We start from the raw sequence: 18,038 nt of genomic DNA, 5'->3' as shown, positions 1-18,038 counted from the left end.
ACTCATCAAAATCTAAAATGCATGTCCTTAAGGCCAACCCTCGCAAGCTGTAGTCAATTCAACAAGACCATGTTGAAAAAAGAAATGCAACCCATACTGCATATCAACTCTACACACAAACTAGAAGTGCATGGCATGACACTTCCTATGTTTCAACAAGCAACATCACAACTAAATAGCTCAGAAAAATGTATCTCCAACACAGCTGGAATTTTAGAAAATATTGACTGTGTCTAAACTGGAGAGTAATTCTAAAACATAATCTTGACGTAGAACAAGGTCTAGTCAATGGAGCAATTGGTACAGGTGTTGGCTTCCAAACATATCCACAGGACAACAACATTCAGTTTGTCAACATCCACTTTGACAAACTTGCAGAAGTTAAAAGAATTGGGCAGACAATAGGACGTTTCCTTCTTTTCAAAGACATGTATGTACGCAGAGAGCAATTTTCTCTATCTCTTGCACATGCTGTCACTATTCACAAATCATAACCATCATGAAGACCAACATTAGAATGGGACTATTTACTTGGGACTATTTAACTTGGGGGGGGGGGGTAGTTCAGCCAACATGGAGGCACACACATAGCTCAGTTACAAGGAACTGAGCTATACGGTCTAGTCTTTTGGGTGTGGCAGGCCTAGGACTACTTTACCTGGACTACTTTGCGTGTGGCAGGCCTGGGACTATTTTTGCCTGGACTACTTTACCTGAGACTTTTTACCCCACACCCAAACAGCAGAACATGCTTTGCGTTATTCTGCTGTGGGCAGCGTAATGCTCACCGTGTCCAGTTCTTTGATGCCAGTTTACCTGAAACCAAGGACCTGCAGAGAGAGAAAGAACACTACGAAACTTAACTGGAACAGTATCCTGTCTTCAATCCATCGCCGACTTCAGTTCCACTCACCTGAAGGTACGAACTCCATCATCCGGCACTGCATGTATCCTGGAACACCATAACCTGGAAAGAGGAGAAAGAAAGACAGCATTAGTAAGCGTTTACTCACGTTTCCTTCCGAATGAAAAAAGCCACACAATTCTTACCTGGGTAGTCATCTCCTGATCAGTATCATTGCTGGAACATTACGGCGCTCGGCGAGGAACATCGCAACCTGTAAGGAGAGAAAAGACACAGGTAAGCAATATAAAAGGCGAAACAGCGCTGCGCATCGCGCATTACTCACCGGACAGCATCGTGCACACTCTGCTTTCGCCTACCGGCCCATGCTCATCTTCAAACTGCATGACAACTCCAAAATACCTTTCCATACCTAAAAGGAAAGAAGCAAGACATTATTTGAACTAAGATGAACATAAGAACTGCATATAAAGACTGTAAAGCGGCAAACCTACGGAGTCGCAGCAGGCCTGGATTCCCACAGGGGGGGGCTTGCACCAGTGAAGTAACTTGGTCGCTGCTCGCCTCGCCCCCCACATCTACGTACCCCTGCCACAAGGAGCAGGACGGAGAATCCACCTTCTACAATATTAAGGTGAGGAGAGGCCCCAAGGGGGAGGAAGGAGTTGAAGCCAAGGGAGGTGGGAAAACATAAAGACAATCTGGTATTGAATCCAGCTCTCCTATATTGCAGACCCATCTTTAACCAATGGACCGGGAGAGGGTTCGAGAGTGCAAAAGATCCAACCAGGGCTGGTTGGCGTCCCCGTGGATACAAGGTGAGCGTAACATTGGCAGCACAGTCTTTAAAGAAGGTATGCGTTACGTAGCACTTTCATGTCTACGTACACTAAATGGTCTATTCCTAGTTTACTTTGATGCAAACAAAGTCACGCTGACATTCCTTGCATCCTGGAATACAACAGGCTACACCCCCATCTAGATATGTACCCTGTACCTCATAAAAGGAAACCTTTAAAAAGACAACTAATGCAAACAGAATCTAGAACAGATCTCCCAACAATACCGCTAGAGAAACAATGACCAACTCCTTCTGCATCAAAGAATACAACCACAAAACTGTCTAGTACAAGGTCAACTGCACGTCCATCAGAAAACAAAGATGCAAATGTCTCTTCTCCACAAAAATCTGCAGGCTCATCAAACAATCCACAATCAGAACTCTCTGGTCCATTTAAATTCAGCATTGCAACTGGAGTAAATTGTTATGCCAAGGTAACAATTATTCTTCTCGTTCAATTACCACCAATTGTTCACAACATTTACTTAAACGGCTAGGACCAGTTATGTTTGCAAATGCTCGTCCTTCATAGAAATGACACAAATAATCCTGACAACACTTACTGTGTAGGAATGGTAAGATTTACCATAAACACACAAGAAGATCCACAAGAATTCTTAATGTACTTGCTGCAAGCACTGGAAACCAAAACCATCCCTATGAATTAAATATTCAAAATTTCATAAACTTGGAAACATACATGCGCACTCTGCAACCATGTTTCACAGGAGCACATCCCAAATGAACGATTTGTATATGTATCCATACCAAATTCTGACTCCATTGCATTTCACCAGCTTCCGCAGAATGAAAATTATGGCGTATTATGCCATTTTTGCAATTCAGACAATCGTCCCACCATACAAATAAACTCACATGTTAATGTTAAAGGATATTTGTACCGTGCACTATCACCACCAGAGTGGTCCCCTGGCGCTCTGGCGGCTCTGAAAAAGGGAGGGGTGGTGGTGAATTAGTGGGAATAAGCTGGAAAAGTGCAAGAGAGCAGTGATGTGCTGTTGGCGGCCTCAGCCCGGAAGTCCGTTGGCTGGGTTTGGGGTGTTTTACGGTCAGTAGCCGCTGTGTGCTGTTGTGTGAGTCTATGTGTGGTTTGTTTTGTTGTTGCAGTGTAGTGAAGTTTGTGCGGATTGTTGTGCTGTAGGCTTGTGGTTGTGTTTGGTTAGAGTTTGAAAGGTGTATGCAGAGGGGTGAAATTGTTAGTGGATTGGTTAGTTGGCATTGGCATTGCTGTCTGGAACGAGGCGCTAAACTTCCGTATTCTCTCCAGGTGGGGTGTGTGAGCATCTCTGCATCTCCGTCCATATCTGGGGCATCCAACACTCACAGTCCCTTTCCCATCCCACATGGCATCCACTCACATTCATAACCTTGCCCAAGTTGGGCACCAGCCACCTATGTGACTCCTGTCTGTATGTGGGGCAGGCATGCCAAAGCTTGCAATTAAGGCCAGGGGCGGCACCTGCCTTCCTTCACAACTCCATTCGGTCAATGTCCATGCCAATATCCACAACTTAGTTAAAGTCTGACAAGTGCTAACGTTCACACAAATCTATAAAAGTATGATATCTGGTAGCAATTATGGAGCGGGTGAGGCTGTTGGCTGGAGTTGGCTAGGGATGCTGATTTCTGTCCTCATGGGTGTCGCTTGTGTCCTATTTGACTTAGCGTTGTCTCTCTTGTTGTAGTAAGAGTTTCTTTATTCGGTTCTGGATGTTGTCAGTGTCGTCCTAAATTTGTCATCCTTTTCTTTGTGTTCCCCGATGGGTTGGTTCGCTTTTTCAGTTTGAATCTGTGATGTTGAAAAGCCAGGTTTTTAATAATTTTCTGAATTAAAGGTGGTCTTTGGTGTTTCTTATTTCTTTCGGGATGTTGTTCCAGGTTTTTGCAGCTAAGTGGGAGAATGAGGAGTCCCTAAATTTTTTCTTAAGGTATGGCTTTGGTTCCAGGTGGATTTCGTCCCATAGCCAATATGTCATACTAATGCTTCTAAGGTACAATGCAGATGGTACCAAAAATAACTGTAAGCTTACTGGCTTCACACACGGCCAAGTATCTTTTGGAAAGAAAACCTTCACAACAGTAGGTATAGTATACCACACTGGTGCCACAACCACTTCAGGGCACTACACTGCATATTTCAAAAAAAGAAGTCGTCCAAAACAAAGGTTATCAGCAAATTTAACAAATGCCTACTTAATATTCCTTCAACCCAAATTTAGTCACTGACCTTTAGCACAATTAACAGTTCGAATACGCCAACATCTAACTACTTAAAAAATACCCTTCATTGCAAGACGTTTCAAATATGCCATCTCAATTCTTATACGACAAAACATCTTCTAACCTCTAATGTAGTTAGAATACGCCAACAGGTATATAACTATTTTAAGCATTGCCTTAATCCCAAAATACTTCAAACAAACATACTATCACACCTACACTCACATAATTGTAATCAGGTTTTTTAAATCCAGCATGGATTTTTGTTCCGAATGACCCAATGATTATTTAATGTCATTACAACAGCAGTGTTGTACCAAACATAGTACTTATACTGTTTATGAGGGTCTAATATATATATATATATATATATATATATATATATATATATATATATATATAGAAAAAGGACTGGAAACCAATCCGGGTTACACCGGCACTCCGGCTATGATGAAAGCGAAAGGCTGGATGTCTTCAATAAATCCACACACAGACTTGTGTTCCGTGCAGTCAAAGTGTCCTTTATTGTTTAAGATACATGGACAAAGGAGGCAGCAACGGCTTTAGGTGCAAGAAAGGAACAACGCGTTTCACCCTACTCGGGCTTCGTCTGGTATGTGACATAGAGAGAGGACTGTGGTATTATAGAGACAAGTATATGATTCCTTTTTCAATGTTTTGCACTAAAATAAGGTAACAAGTGGTAGACAAAAATGCAGCCATGTTGGAACCTGCATGACAACACATCTCAGTGCATTTATAAGAGACACAGCGTTTTTGTAAACAGTGTAGCAGTTTGAAACATGTTTGTTTGATCAAACCAGATGTCCCAAATGGGTAAGGGGTGGACAGAAAGCCTGAAATTACTGATATTAAATCATGTGACTTCATCTTAGTGTTTGCCAATGTCAATGACATTAGGTAAGATGATAGTACACCGTCTTCTATTGTACTGGGTTTGTTTAATTCAGCCCAAGTGGGCCGACACAGTGTCTCAGCTGGACTGAAGTGTGCTGTCAAACATCGAAATTGAGATATGTAGATGTTTCATAAGTAATAAAGTGCTACGTGCTTTGTAAACATTGAAGGACTGTTGATTGATAAAGTGCTGGGTGCTATCAATAAAGTGCATAGTATAAAGTGCATATTGCAAAATCACAAGTGGTTGGGAATTAGATCTAGAGGCGGTACGTAACCCTTGCGGGTGCCTCTAATGTGTATTCTATCCCACTCAGATCTCTATATATCATAAGTATCAAACATGTTAATATTAAAACAAATAAATTGATCTCTTACGGCGCAGATGGGCAGTGTGTTACCCTCGCGGCCGCCCAGATGCTGTGACTTGAGGCTGTATATAACCCTTGCGGGTGCCTCATATATCGGTCGATTCCACTATACATAACTATACTGAGAAGAGACATACGGTCCATGATATATATTATGAATATTCATAATAAAACATATAGGTTGGTCTAGTATATACACATAGGCAGAGTGTTACCCTTGCGGGCGCCTATATATTGTGACTATGCCAACCTGTATATTTAGCAAGGTAGTAAAAAGTAATTAATGCAGATGCAAGAATAAATATTGCCTTCTAAAATTGTTGTACGGACATATTTTGAAAAAAGTTTTGAAAAGAATTAAGGTGCTTGATGTTATATGTTAAAATTACACCTTATAATTCAAGTACAAACAATTTAAAATATAAAAAAAAATCCACAATGTATAATTATATCGTTTGATGAAAAAATGGAACCTACAACTAAAGATTAAGGTGCATAGTGCTGCATGTCACATTCATGTGTTGGTATTTTATGCTTAAAATTTTTTTTTTTTTTAGTGGATATGGGGCATGATATTTTTAACATTCAAATTATTGCCTTCTCCCATACTTCAAACCCATCGGTTACATTTAAAACAATCCTGCGGTTGATGCACATTGTTTTGAGGAAATAAATATATATTATATATATATATGGGATACATTACTCACCGTAATCGTATTTCTGATGCTTGTATCTGCTTAGATTCACATGCTGTGCATAGACCGACATCTAGTGGAAGCGGCGGAGTATTACAGTTTGTTTTATCACATGCGACCCACCCTTCCTCCCCTCTGAGAGAAGGCGCATGATTGCTTGTAGTCTTACCTTTCTGTCTATCTGCTTGGATTATCTGTACTCACGCTACTACCTCATGTCAGAAAAAATACAATCTGAGGATCCTAGACGGTGAGGGATCTTGGGTACAGTGGACGTCACACTAGGGATAGTATTACTGGCACGCCCTGTGTCGACGCCCATTTTCGAGTTTCGAAAAACAAACTGTAATACTCTGCAGCTTCCACTAGATGTCGGCCTATGCACAGCATGTGATCTAAGCAGATTCCACAAGCCTCAGAAATATATGGGATACATTACTCACCGTAATCGTATTTCTGATGCTTGTATCTGCTTAGATTCACATGCTGTGCATAGGCCGACATCTAGTGGAAGCTGCGGAGTATTACAGTTTGTTTTTCGAAACTCGAAAATGGGCGTCGACACAGGGCGTGCCAGTAATACTATCCCTAGTGTGACGTCCACTGTACCCAAGATCCCTCACGCGTCTAGGATCCTCAGATTGTATTTTTTCTGACATGAGGAAGCATGAGGAGTAGCGCGAGTACAGATAATCCAAGCAGATAGACAGAAAGGTAAGACTACAAGCAATCATGCGCCTTCTCTCGGAGGGGAGGAAGGGTGGGTCGCATGTGAATCTAAGCAGATACAAGCATCAGAAATACGATTACGGTGAGTAATGTATCCCTTCTGAGGCTTGTGGAATCTGCTTAGATCACATGCTGTGCATAGATAAGCGAGCAGTACCAGAAGAAGGAGGTGGGATGTGAGAAGGGTCATGAGCAAACAGGTGTCTTAGAACCGCTTGTCCCACTTGTGTATCTGTCTTGGAATGAGTGTCAATGCAGTAATGCTGAGTAAAAGTGTGAATAGAGCTCAATGTAGCTGCTTTGCAAATGGTGTCGAGGGGAACATTTGCAATGAAAGCCAGAGTGGCCCCAATGCCTCTAGTAGAGTGGGCCCTTGGCGTAAAAGGCAGAGTTTTTTCAGAAAGAGAGTAACACAGCTGTATACAGTTGATAATCCACTTCGAGATAGCGCCTTTAGAGACGCGATCTCCCTCTCTGCCTGTAGCTACGGAGACAAACAGTTGATCTGTTTTCCTTAGCGGTCTGGTTTTATTTACATAGTATAGGACCGCCCTACGCACATCTAGGGTGTGTAGTTTCACCTCAGCCGAGCTTTGCGGGTTCTGGAAGAAAGCCGGAAGCTCGATGGACTGGTTAACATGGAACTTTGATATAAATTTAGGTGAGAACCTAGGGTGTGTGCGTAAAACCAGTTTGTCCTTGTGGATAGTAAAGAAAGGATCCTGCACTGACAGAGCCTGAATTTCACTGACCCTTCTTATAGAGGTAATGGCTACTAAGAAGGCCGTTTTATAAGTCAGGTGTTTGAGACTACTTTTATGCATAGGTTCGAAAGGGGGGCCCATGAGCTTAGCTAGCACCACATTAAGGTCCCATCCTGGCGGTGGGTTCGAAATAGGAGGGTGGAGTCTCTTTACTCCTTCCATAAAGGCTTTAACTACTGGTACTTTCCACCACGACACCCTGTTATGGGATGTGGTGTAAGCCGAGAGGGCTGCCAGGTGTACTTTCAGAGAGTTAAAAACCAATCCTGCATCCAGCAGGTGGAGCATGTATGTCACAACGTTGGAAGGAGTGCAATCAACAGGGTTGATTTGTTTATTCTGGCACCAAATAACGAATCTCTTCCACTTGTCAAAGTAACAGTGCCTAGTGTTTGGTTTCCGGGATTCTTTTAGGATGTTCATACACCTCTGTGGTAAATTGAGATGTCCAAACTCTATGACCTCAGGAGCCATGCTGCCAGGTTCATTGAGTTGGGTTGCTGGTGCACTGTTTGACCTTGTTGCTGGGACAGTAGGTTGTACCAGGCTGGAAGTTTGATGGGCTCGCACACCGCCATCCTGCGTAGGTGTGGAAACCATGGTTGTCTCGCCCACATGGGAGCAACTAGGATGAGCGTCATCGATTCCTTGTTCATCTTGTACACCACCTTCCTGATGAGAGGAGTTGGTGGAAAAGCGTACGCAAACATCCCTGACCAGTTCATCCACAGGGCGTTCCCTTGGGAGTCTGGCTGGGGGAACCTGGCTGCAAATCCTGGGCATTGTTTGTTTTCGCTTGTGGCGAATAAGTCTATAGTGGGGAAACCCCACTGAGAGAAGAGATCTTCTACGATCTCTCTGTGAAGGACCCATTCGTGTTCTTCTGGGAGGGAGTCTCTGCTTAGAGCAACCGCTAGGGAATTGAGCTCCCCTGGAACATGTTGCGGTGACAGGAAGATGTTCCGTCTGAGTGCCCATATCCAGATGTTCTGGGCAAGCTTGGACAGATTTGGCGAACGAGTCCCTCCTTGCTTGTTCAGATAGAACATGGCTGTCGTGCTGGTCGTCCGGATCTGCACCGCCAAGTTTAGTAGATGGGGCTCGAACGCCCGAAGCGCTCGGAATACTGCCAGAAGCTCTAGCAGGTTGATGTGGTTCTTGGCTACTGAGTGAGACCAGAGACCCTGAGCTGTGTGGTGGAGATGGTGAGCTCCCCACCCAGTCAGGCATGCATCTGTAGTCACCACTGCCTGTACTTCAGGATCGTAAAAGGGTTGTCCCCTTGCGAGATTCTCTCCTGTCCACCAGTGTAGGCTCTGTACAAGTGTTGGCGAAACGCCCACTAGATCGTCCCACTGACCACTTGCCTGAGACCACTGTTTCGCCAACCATTCCTACATGGGACGCATGCGCAGTCGCGCGTGGGGGACCAGGTAAATGCATGACGCCATCATGCCCAGTAATCGCATTGCTTTGCGTACCGTTATTTGTTGACCGGCGTGATAATGTGGAATTTGCAGTAGTATATTCCGAATTCTCTCTTCCGAAGGGAAGGTCAACCCTTTCTGAGTATCTAGAATTGCTCCTAGGAACTGTTTTGAGGTGCTTGGCACCAGGCTTGACTTCTTCTCGTTGATTGAGAAGCCTAATTCGTGGAGGAGGTCGATAGTCCTTTGAATGTTTGTCCTGCAAATTCCTGGGGTTTCCCCCGTTATGAGCCAGTCGTCCAGATAAGGGTACACTGGGATTGCCTCCCTGCGTAGGTGTGCAGCTGCCACCGCCAGTACCTTGGTGAATACCCTTGGTGCTGAAGCTATCCCGAAGGGCAGTACCTTGAATTGGTAGTGGCGACTGTCCACCTTGAAGCGCAAGTACTTTCTGTGCGCCGGGAGCATGGAAATATGAAAATAAGCATCTTTCATATCCAAGGTTGCCATGTAATCCCCCTTTTTTAGGAGGGGGATTACCTCTTGTAGCGTGGTCATACGGAATTTTTGGGGCTTGACATACCTGTTGGCAGGCCGTAAGTCCAATACTGGGCGCATTGTCAAATCTTTCTTTGGCACAAGGAAGTAAGTTGAATAGATACGCTTGTTTACCTGGTGTCCTGGGACGAGTTCTATCGCGTCCTTTTCTAGCAGAATGGCGATCTCCTCGAGAAGGATCTTCTGATGTTCTAAGGAGTGTACCTTTTGTCGTGGAGGATGGTTCCGGGGACGCTGCAGTAATTCTATACAATATCCTGGGGACACTATTGACAGCACCCATCTGTCTGAGGTGACCCCTTCCCAAGCCTGGGTGAAGTTGGAAATGCGTCCCCCTACTGGGGTTGCGTGAGAAGGGACCCTGAACTGAGCGTCACTGCTTTGGTGGAGGCGTGCCACCTCCCTTGTTGGGGCTGCCTCTGCCTCTCCCACGACCTCTTTTGTTACCCCTGCCGTAACTTTGGGTAGACTGTTGGCTGTTGATCCACTGTGTACCCTGTCCCTGGGCATAGTTGTCTCTTTGTGAATTTTGGCCGTGTGGGTGACGAAAATTAATGTTCCCCCTCTGGTTAGGGGGTTTGTTGGTTAGTTGGCCAAGGGATTTCAGAGTTTCATACTCGTCCTTGGCGTTTTTCAGTGCCTCTTTGACCGCTTTCCCAAACAATAGATCGGGTTCCACCGGCTTGTCTATTAATGAAGCCTGAGTTTCTGTCTTGAATCCCGACTGCCGTAACCACGCATGTCTTTTGATAACAGTCCCTTCTGCTATCAATCTCCCTGCGTTGTCCGCGGCGTCGAAAGTTGCTTTCAATATGCAACCAGACACGGCTCTCCCTTCTGCCGAGATCCGAGCCAATTGTCCCTTTAACGGTTCAGGAGCAGAGGCTATGAGTGCCGCGACCTCTTCCCATTGATGGCAGTTGTAGCTGGCCAACAGGGTGGTGGAGTTAGCAATCCTTGCTTGGTAGGCGGACATTGAGGCTACCTTCCTGCCAAACCCGTACAGTTTCTTGCTCTCCTTGTCGGGAGGAGCTTCTGACGAAGATAAGGGTGTTCCAGCCCTCTTCCGAGTGTTGGTAACAACTAGGGAGTCTGGTTTAAGATGTCCTCTTATATAGAGAGGGTCAGACTGGGCTGCCCGGAAATGTTTTTCGACCCTGGGGTTGACTGCTCTGGAGAGGTTTGGGTTCACCAGGGACGGATCTATTCTTCGTTGGATGGATTTAAGGATAGGGATGGTCTGAGCGACCGGCCTCCTCTCTCCCACCAACTCTTCTGCGAAGTCCCTTTCCTCCTGTACACCGTGGGTGTCGATGTGAAAATGTTCTGCCGCGCGAGCGAGAACCTCATTAAGGAGGGGCTGGTTATCGACTGGCGAGTCGGTAACTGGGGCTTCGTTCTCTACCGGGGAATCTACTCTGTAAATTTCCTGCTCATCCTCTCCCTCCTCCTGGTCCTCATCATCCGAATAGTATTCCGTCCCGCTTTGTTCCTCCATAATTTCAAACTCCTGGTCCCCCTCAGGGAAAGGCTCTCCTTGGTACCTGTGGTGTGGAGTAGAGTATGGAGTAGAGTAAGGCTGTACCTCGAAGGGTTCAGGCCTTTCGAACCGGGCCTTTTTACTTGGGGGGAGAGGATCAGTGGAACCTGAGGGTGTGGCCCCCTGAGGATCATACGTGAGGAAATGCTCTGGATTCTTGTCGTAAAAATCAGCCAAGGAAGACATCCTTGACATGACCCTGTCTATGTCTTCGCTGGACCATTCTTTGGAACAGGGGATGACTTTAGTAGGCAATTTAGGGGACTTATCAAGGGTACCCTTGCTGGATGTTGATCTCTCAGTAGACTTGTATTTGTCTGTCTGCTTAGGGGGGAAGGATGGTCTTACAGGAGTGGAAGAATGTGCTTTCTGCTGTTTCCCCCCCCCTCCCCGTGTGTGGAAAAATGTTTTCCCTGTCCCTTGGAGGCCCCGGAGACTTTCGACCCCTGGCGTCGAGGATCGGGAGAGGTATCTGTGTTTTTCGAGCGTGGGGCCTCGCTGGTGTTAACTGCGGGCTCCGTCTCTTGGAGCGCGGCCTGGGGGTGGAAGTCGTCTTCGTCCTCCGACGATCGAACTTCCGTTAGTCTAGGGAGCGAGGCACTCTTGGCAAGAGTGGATGATTGCCTTGCGTCATAAGGCGATCTCGATCGAGAGCGCCCAGAGGACACCGAGTCGGACCGTTCTATCTGTGCCTCTTTCCGAGAAGTCGACGTCGTCGAGGTTCGGTTGGACTTAGTGTGCTTAGTGCGTGTAGGGTGTGTAGCGCTTGCGTCGCCGGGGGTCTTCCCCATAGCCGCCCTGCCGGACGACCTTCCGAGGTCGGGGACCTGCGCTCGGCTGTCTTTCGACACCGTAATGCCCTCGCCGTCCGAAAGTACGGCGTCGCTGCCATCGCTGAAGGCGCCCTCCGCTGCCATGGCCGCCTGCCTGGTGTGGTGGGCCCAACGCTTTGTCGAACGGTCCTTAAGTGTCTTAGGTTTAAACCTTCTACACGCTCTGCAGTTCGCTTCGGGGTGGTCCCTCGGCAAGCAGAGATTGCACGTGGCGTGCCTGTCGACCCAAGGATATTTGCGGTTGCACTTGGGGCAGAATTGGAAAGGGGTACCCTCCATACGCACCTTGAGGCAGCGGGCTGGTAAGTGTAGGAAATATATAATTGTATCTATATACCAAGAGTGAAGAGTATGTACCACCCCCCACTCTCCCTACTTGCAGGGCCGAGGCCAGCAGCCTACTAGGCCCGGGCCGAGGCCAGCGGCCTTCTGAGGCCCAGATCTGTCGTGCAGCAGTCGACGGTCGATGTCTTCTCCAGCCATCGTCGAGTGTCGACGTTGGGGTGGGGAAAGATGTCAATAAAGAATTATAATTTTCAATTATTAGCAAAAGTATGGCTAAGGCCAGGGGACTCAGCAAGATGCTTCCGACCAGTATGGCGGAAAAAAACAATCTGAGGATCCTAGACGCGTGAGCGATCTTGGGTACAGTGGACGTCACACTAGGGATAGTATTACTGGCACGCCTGTTTCGACACCCATTTTCGAGTTTCGAAAAACAAATTGTAATACTCCGCAGCTTCCACTAGATGTCGGCCTATGCACAGCATGTGATCTAAGCAGATTCCACAAGCCTCAGAAATATATATATGTAAAATTGTATACAACTAAAGCTTTTAAAACTATCCTGCTTAACCAATTGTAATGTTTTTTCCCCACAGAAAATAAACCAGAGATTACAGCTTCATAACAATATTGAACTAAGAAAACCATACCAAGCATAATCAAATACATATTCTATAAGCAGTATCCTCAATTGTACTGCAATCATAAGTACCATATACAGTTCAATTACATAATTCCAGCATATTACACACACTTTGTACTCCCACTACATTACCTACAATTACTACACACATTATTACAGTGGTGGTTGTGGCCAGTGGACATATTCTTGGGCCATGGCCTACGGCCATGCCCGCTAGAAGCTGGCCACTGGCCACAACCACCACAATACAACGAACCATATAAAAAGTACATACAATACACTGTCAAATAATAAAACTCGCCCTATACCCCCTGAAATCAAAAATGATATCTGCGAACACCAAAATAGACTGCGGACTTGGCAACATTTCCAAACCCTTTATTCACCTACAAAAACCGATCCATATCACCTTCATTCCACTCCCCTACCACTTCCACACCCTCTTTCAGCCATCAAATAACCCCAAATTGTCTTTTCAAAGCTGTTCGTTCACGGCAGTGTCCGCGGAACAGACGGCACCCACATCCACTTTATTCATCTAGAAAAACAGCCCTGTATAATCTCTATTCTACTCCCCCACCCTTCCCAGTCCCTCTTTCCACCACCAAATAACCAAACATTCAACATGGTGGGCATTTCCAAAAATATGATGCACCTCACGCTTTTCAGCATCCAATAAGCGGGCGCGTCCAGGACCAAGCCGCCGCTCCTGTTGCAAATTTGGTGAAAATCTGGCACTCTCCAAGGAGGCCCATGACGTGTGGCACTGGGCCATCGGACAGGGGATGTTACTCATCCCTCTTCTCCTGATGGGAGTCAAGAACACCATCGCAGACTACCTCAGCAGGGAACTCCGCTCCTGCCACGAGTGGAAGCTTTGTCAGGACAGGATCAGGTGGGCCACCTGTTTGCCGAATGGGTAACACCCCAGATCGTTCTGTTTGCGACAGCGGCGAACTCCAAATACCAGAAGTTCGCCAGCAGGTTCCACCAGCCGAGGAGCTTGGGGGACGTGTACTCCTTCCCGTGGGAAGGACTGTTTCTGTACGCATTTAACCCCCGTTCCCTCTCCTGCTACCAGTCATTAACACAATCAGACAGTGCCATTGCAAGATGATATGCATCGCCCCGGCGTGGCCGAGCCAGATTTGGTACCCTGACCTTCTCAGCCTGTCAGCGGCGCCTCCAGTCAAGTTGCTGGGGGTTCTGGATATTCTCACCAGAGAGGGATGTGCAATCCTTCATCATGACCCAGGACCGCTGAACCTGAAGGCTTAGCCCTTGCAGTCTTAGAGTTTGGAGGTTATGAGTTGCCAGCGGACTGCAGGGAGATCCTCACCAAAGCCAGGGCGTCGTCGACCTTAAAGTGCTACGGCCATAAGTGGAAGCGTTTTGCTACGTGGTGCCGGTAGCAGATTACCCCTCTGAGGATCACGGCTCCACAGATGCTTCCATACTTACTATCCTTGGCAAAGGCTGGTCTGGCGCATCTGGTGGCATCTCCTGCTACACCAGATCCCCAGGAAGATCCTCGCTCTGGTCCCACAGACATGTCAAGGAGTTTCTCAAAGCACTTTTCCGATCTTTCCCACCGGTGAAGGCTCCTGCTCCGGCATGGGAACTGAACATGGTTTTAACAAGGCTCATGGGGGGCCTCCTTTGAGCCTATGCATCAGGCCCCACTCAGGTTTCTCTAGTGGAAGATGGCTTTCCTTATGGCCATCACCTCTGCCAGACGTGTAGGTGAGATCCAGGCCCTATCCTCCAAGCAACCGTACCTGACTTTCCACGAATCAAGGGTGGTATTGCATACGCACCCCTCTTTCATGCCGAAGGTTCAGTCGGAATTCCACCTCAACAAGCCTTTGGTGTTGCCTATTTTTCTTCCCAAAACCTTTATCGCCAGCGTAAAGGGCCTTGCACTCGCTGGACGTTGCTCATGCCCTGAAGCTCTGCGTGACATGCACAAAGAGTTTTCGGGAGACTTCACAACTGTTCGTGAACTTTGTTCCTGTGAACCATGGGAAGGCCTTGTCCAAGGGATGTATGCGATTTCACTGAATTTACTTAACCTAAAGGTAAAATCTTTGAAAACAAATGTCTTCCTTTTTTTTTTTTACTATACTGGGGAGACCCCTCTTCCCCCACCTTATCCCATCCCCTTACCCCACCCCATCTATGTTTTGAAATGTACCCACTTACCTAACCAAATTCGAAGAATTTATTTATTCTCTAAGATCTCACATTAGGTGAAAACGGATTCGGTGAAATGCACCAATACGTTGTCCATTTCAAGGTGGCTCTCCGGCTACATCACTCACGGTCATTAGTCGGTGACGCGACCGCTGCCCGGCCGTCTCAGAGCCCACTCAACCAGAGCGATCGCTGCAACGACGGCGTTCCTGTCTGGTGTGCCCCTGAAGGACATTTGCAGGGCTGCTACATGGAGGTCCACACACACCTTCACAAAGTTCTACTGCGTCGACTTGGATGCCAGGGAGGAGTCCAGAGTCGGCCAATCAGTGCTACACAACCTGTTCGCTTGAGGTGAGCATGTTGCAGAGGTAAGAGTTAATTGCTTTTGGTGAGCCATGCCACCTCCCGTGGTTGTGTAATGCTGTACTGCTATGTATTCATTATTCACACACATGTGAATTCATGCCAGACCCCATGCTGGTGAAGATTTAAGTTACTTACCTGTAACTATTATTCCCCAGCATGGTCTGGCATAGATTCACATGCAAACACTCCCTCCGGCCCCTCTGCGGCTCTTCTTGGTCATACTGCCACTTTACGTGCTTACCAAATCTGAAGATGGCTGCCAGAGGAGGGGCTTAGGCAGAGGCCTATCATTGGATGGGGGCAGTATGACCCAGAGGACAGTGATTGGTTTAGAGGAGAAATACAGTTTTAAAGTGAAAGTGAAATAGTTTTTTCTTTTACCGAGGATTCCCAGCCTGATGACAGGGAATATTCATGAGCACGTGACAGCATACAAAACCGGATTGTAATCATCAGTTTGTTTAATATAGCCTGACCCATAGCTTCCCAGTAAGTGATGGCATAGACCACAAACAAGTGAAGTGCAGGTGATCCAAAGAAAGGCTAATATAACTTGATTCTTACCCAGCACTTTACAAACTATTGATAGTAAGTTACACAGTTCTATAATTAGCCAATTTTACATACACATTTATTGTTAGCCTGGAGGAGAGAAGGAAAATGGAGATGGCAGAGAAGTGACACCGTCAGAAAAAGATAGACATGTTTCAATAACTCTCCTGACTGTGTCAAACCTAAATGTTCTCAAAATCATGAGATGTGAGCTTCAGCTCCAAGAACTGGTTCTACTAAGCAAGGCTGATAATATAATTAAAACAATATTCCAATTTCTGAAAGATTACACAGTGAAATGTTTTCTCTGTATTTCTCAATTGTGTGCTCGATTGTGCTATGAAATATACTCAAAGGATTGCAGTGAGCGAGTAGCATTTTTAAAGGTTTCATGGAAAGTAGAAAAGTATCGGAGTTAATTTGCTTCTTACCTTCCACTAATCCCATACCCAGCTGACCTGGAAGGAACCTCTGCTCGTTAGTGAGACCGACGTACATGCGCGATTTAATGGTCTCAATGTGGTCGGCGTGAGTGGCATCGGTTCCTATAAGCAATTTAAAAGTCAGAATATGAACTGCAGAATTCATGGTTGCAGGACAATTCACATCACTTTTCATCATTGATCGCGAATCAAACAGATGCTCCTAAATCATCTTAATATGCCTGGACAGGTAAGAGAATGAAAAGGCCTATAGATACACAACACCCCAAACCGGGATCCATAACATTACATCCCTATAAACAGCAGATTGAGAGGGCTGCAGGTACTGAACACCCATTCCTGACAGAACCAATCAATAAGCTCACAGACATTCATACATCGCTTCAAAATTTCTGGACAGGTAAGACAATGAGTAGTTTCTAAAGATACCCGGTTTCCCTGCCAGAATCTCACTATCACACTCCTTAATGCAGATAATAGGGAAGTCTCACAGTGGCTATTTTTGAGAATAATGCAGTTGCTACTACATTACCTCAACATACCTGAACAGATAGGAGACTGGAAAGGTCTATCGGTACCCAACCACCTGCCAGGACTACTTACCTTAACCACCCACTGACATACTAAAACACCCAAATTAAGAAGGGGGGGGGGGTCCTAGGAGTCCCTCTGTCAGACATTAGTCCTGGTTACGAGAGACTTACCCAGAGTCTTTAGCTCACTATCTTTCACAGAGAAGAAATGTCCCAAACATATCAGTCTTTGTCCTGCCCTGGGGCAGTCCAGCACCAAAATGCTAGGCAATTCTCCTCTGAACAAGAGTACCAACAGAAACCCCAGACATGTGTTTCTGTCTGGTTGGACCTCATCAGTAGGGTGGATCTGTGCCTCTCTAAGAATAGTGAGCAACTTGAACTTAAATATGCAAATTAACAAGAGGGGGTCCTGGGAGTCCCTCTGCCAGACATTAGTCCTGGACCCCTTGCTCACTATTCTTAGAGAGGCACAGCTACACCCTACTGATGAGGTTCAACCAGACCGAAACACTTGTCTGGGGTTGCTGTTGGTACTCTTGTTCAGAGGAGAATTCCCTAGCATTTCGGTGCTGGACTGCCCCAGGGCAGGACATAGACTGATATGTGTGGAATATTTCTTCTCTGTGAAAGATAGTGAGCTAAAGACTCTGGGTATGGCTCTTGTAACCAGGACTCATGTCTGGCAGAGAGTCTCCCAGGACCCCCCTTGTTATCTGCATACTAAAACACCCTACACACACTCTTTCTAAGTAGAGTCTTGTGGATCGACGATCCCTTGAGATCGCTCTAAGATGCACAATGTCATATAAATGGCAGAGGTGTGCTTTGTAAATCCCTTTAACATAAAATAATTCACTGCCTGTAGATAATGTGACCAAGCATGAACAAATGCGGTAACTATGATCTTCACTAATGCAATTTTTGAATCTTCATACATCCCAATATTCCAAACTTCAAAATATCAGTGATCATACTAGAGGATGGACCAAGAAAATTATCAGACAACATGGATTATCAAAACAAAAGGGCAAAGCAGCAACATGCTGTCTATGGAGCAGTGACAAACATGCATTAGGAAATGGAACATAAGCCTTAGTTGTCCTTTTATCAATCTGTTACAGGTTCAGTTTCTTGATTGGGTTGATATAAAGTCCATTATAATAACAACACGTTCTGTCTGACTGCTTAGTGTTTATTTTACAATTGTTCTTAGTTTCCAGAGGATGACAATG

The 18,038-nt window shown here is 46.0% G+C and overlaps 1 protein-coding gene across 3 annotated transcripts in view; it reads right to left on the bottom strand.

The window, feature by feature from the left end:
- Positions 1–18,038, bottom strand: part of TOP3A (DNA topoisomerase III alpha) — a 1,279,921-nt gene that overhangs the window by 194,872 nt on the left and 1,067,011 nt on the right. For all 3 annotated transcript variants that reach the window (XM_069645692.1, XM_069645691.1, XM_069645693.1), the window contains exon 14: positions 16,259–16,372. In XM_069645692.1, the coding sequence (XP_069501793.1) occupies positions 16,259–16,372 (114 nt within the window). The remainder of the gene's footprint in view (positions 1–16,258; positions 16,373–18,038) is intronic.

This window comes from Ambystoma mexicanum, chromosome 2p, assembly GCF_040938575.1.
Source record: "Ambystoma mexicanum isolate Mex_15411 chromosome 2p, UKY_AmexF1_1, whole genome shotgun sequence".
NCBI classification, from domain to species: Eukaryota; Metazoa; Chordata; class Amphibia; order Caudata; family Ambystomatidae; genus Ambystoma; species Ambystoma mexicanum.
This window is presented reverse-complemented; position numbering and strand designations above follow the sequence as displayed.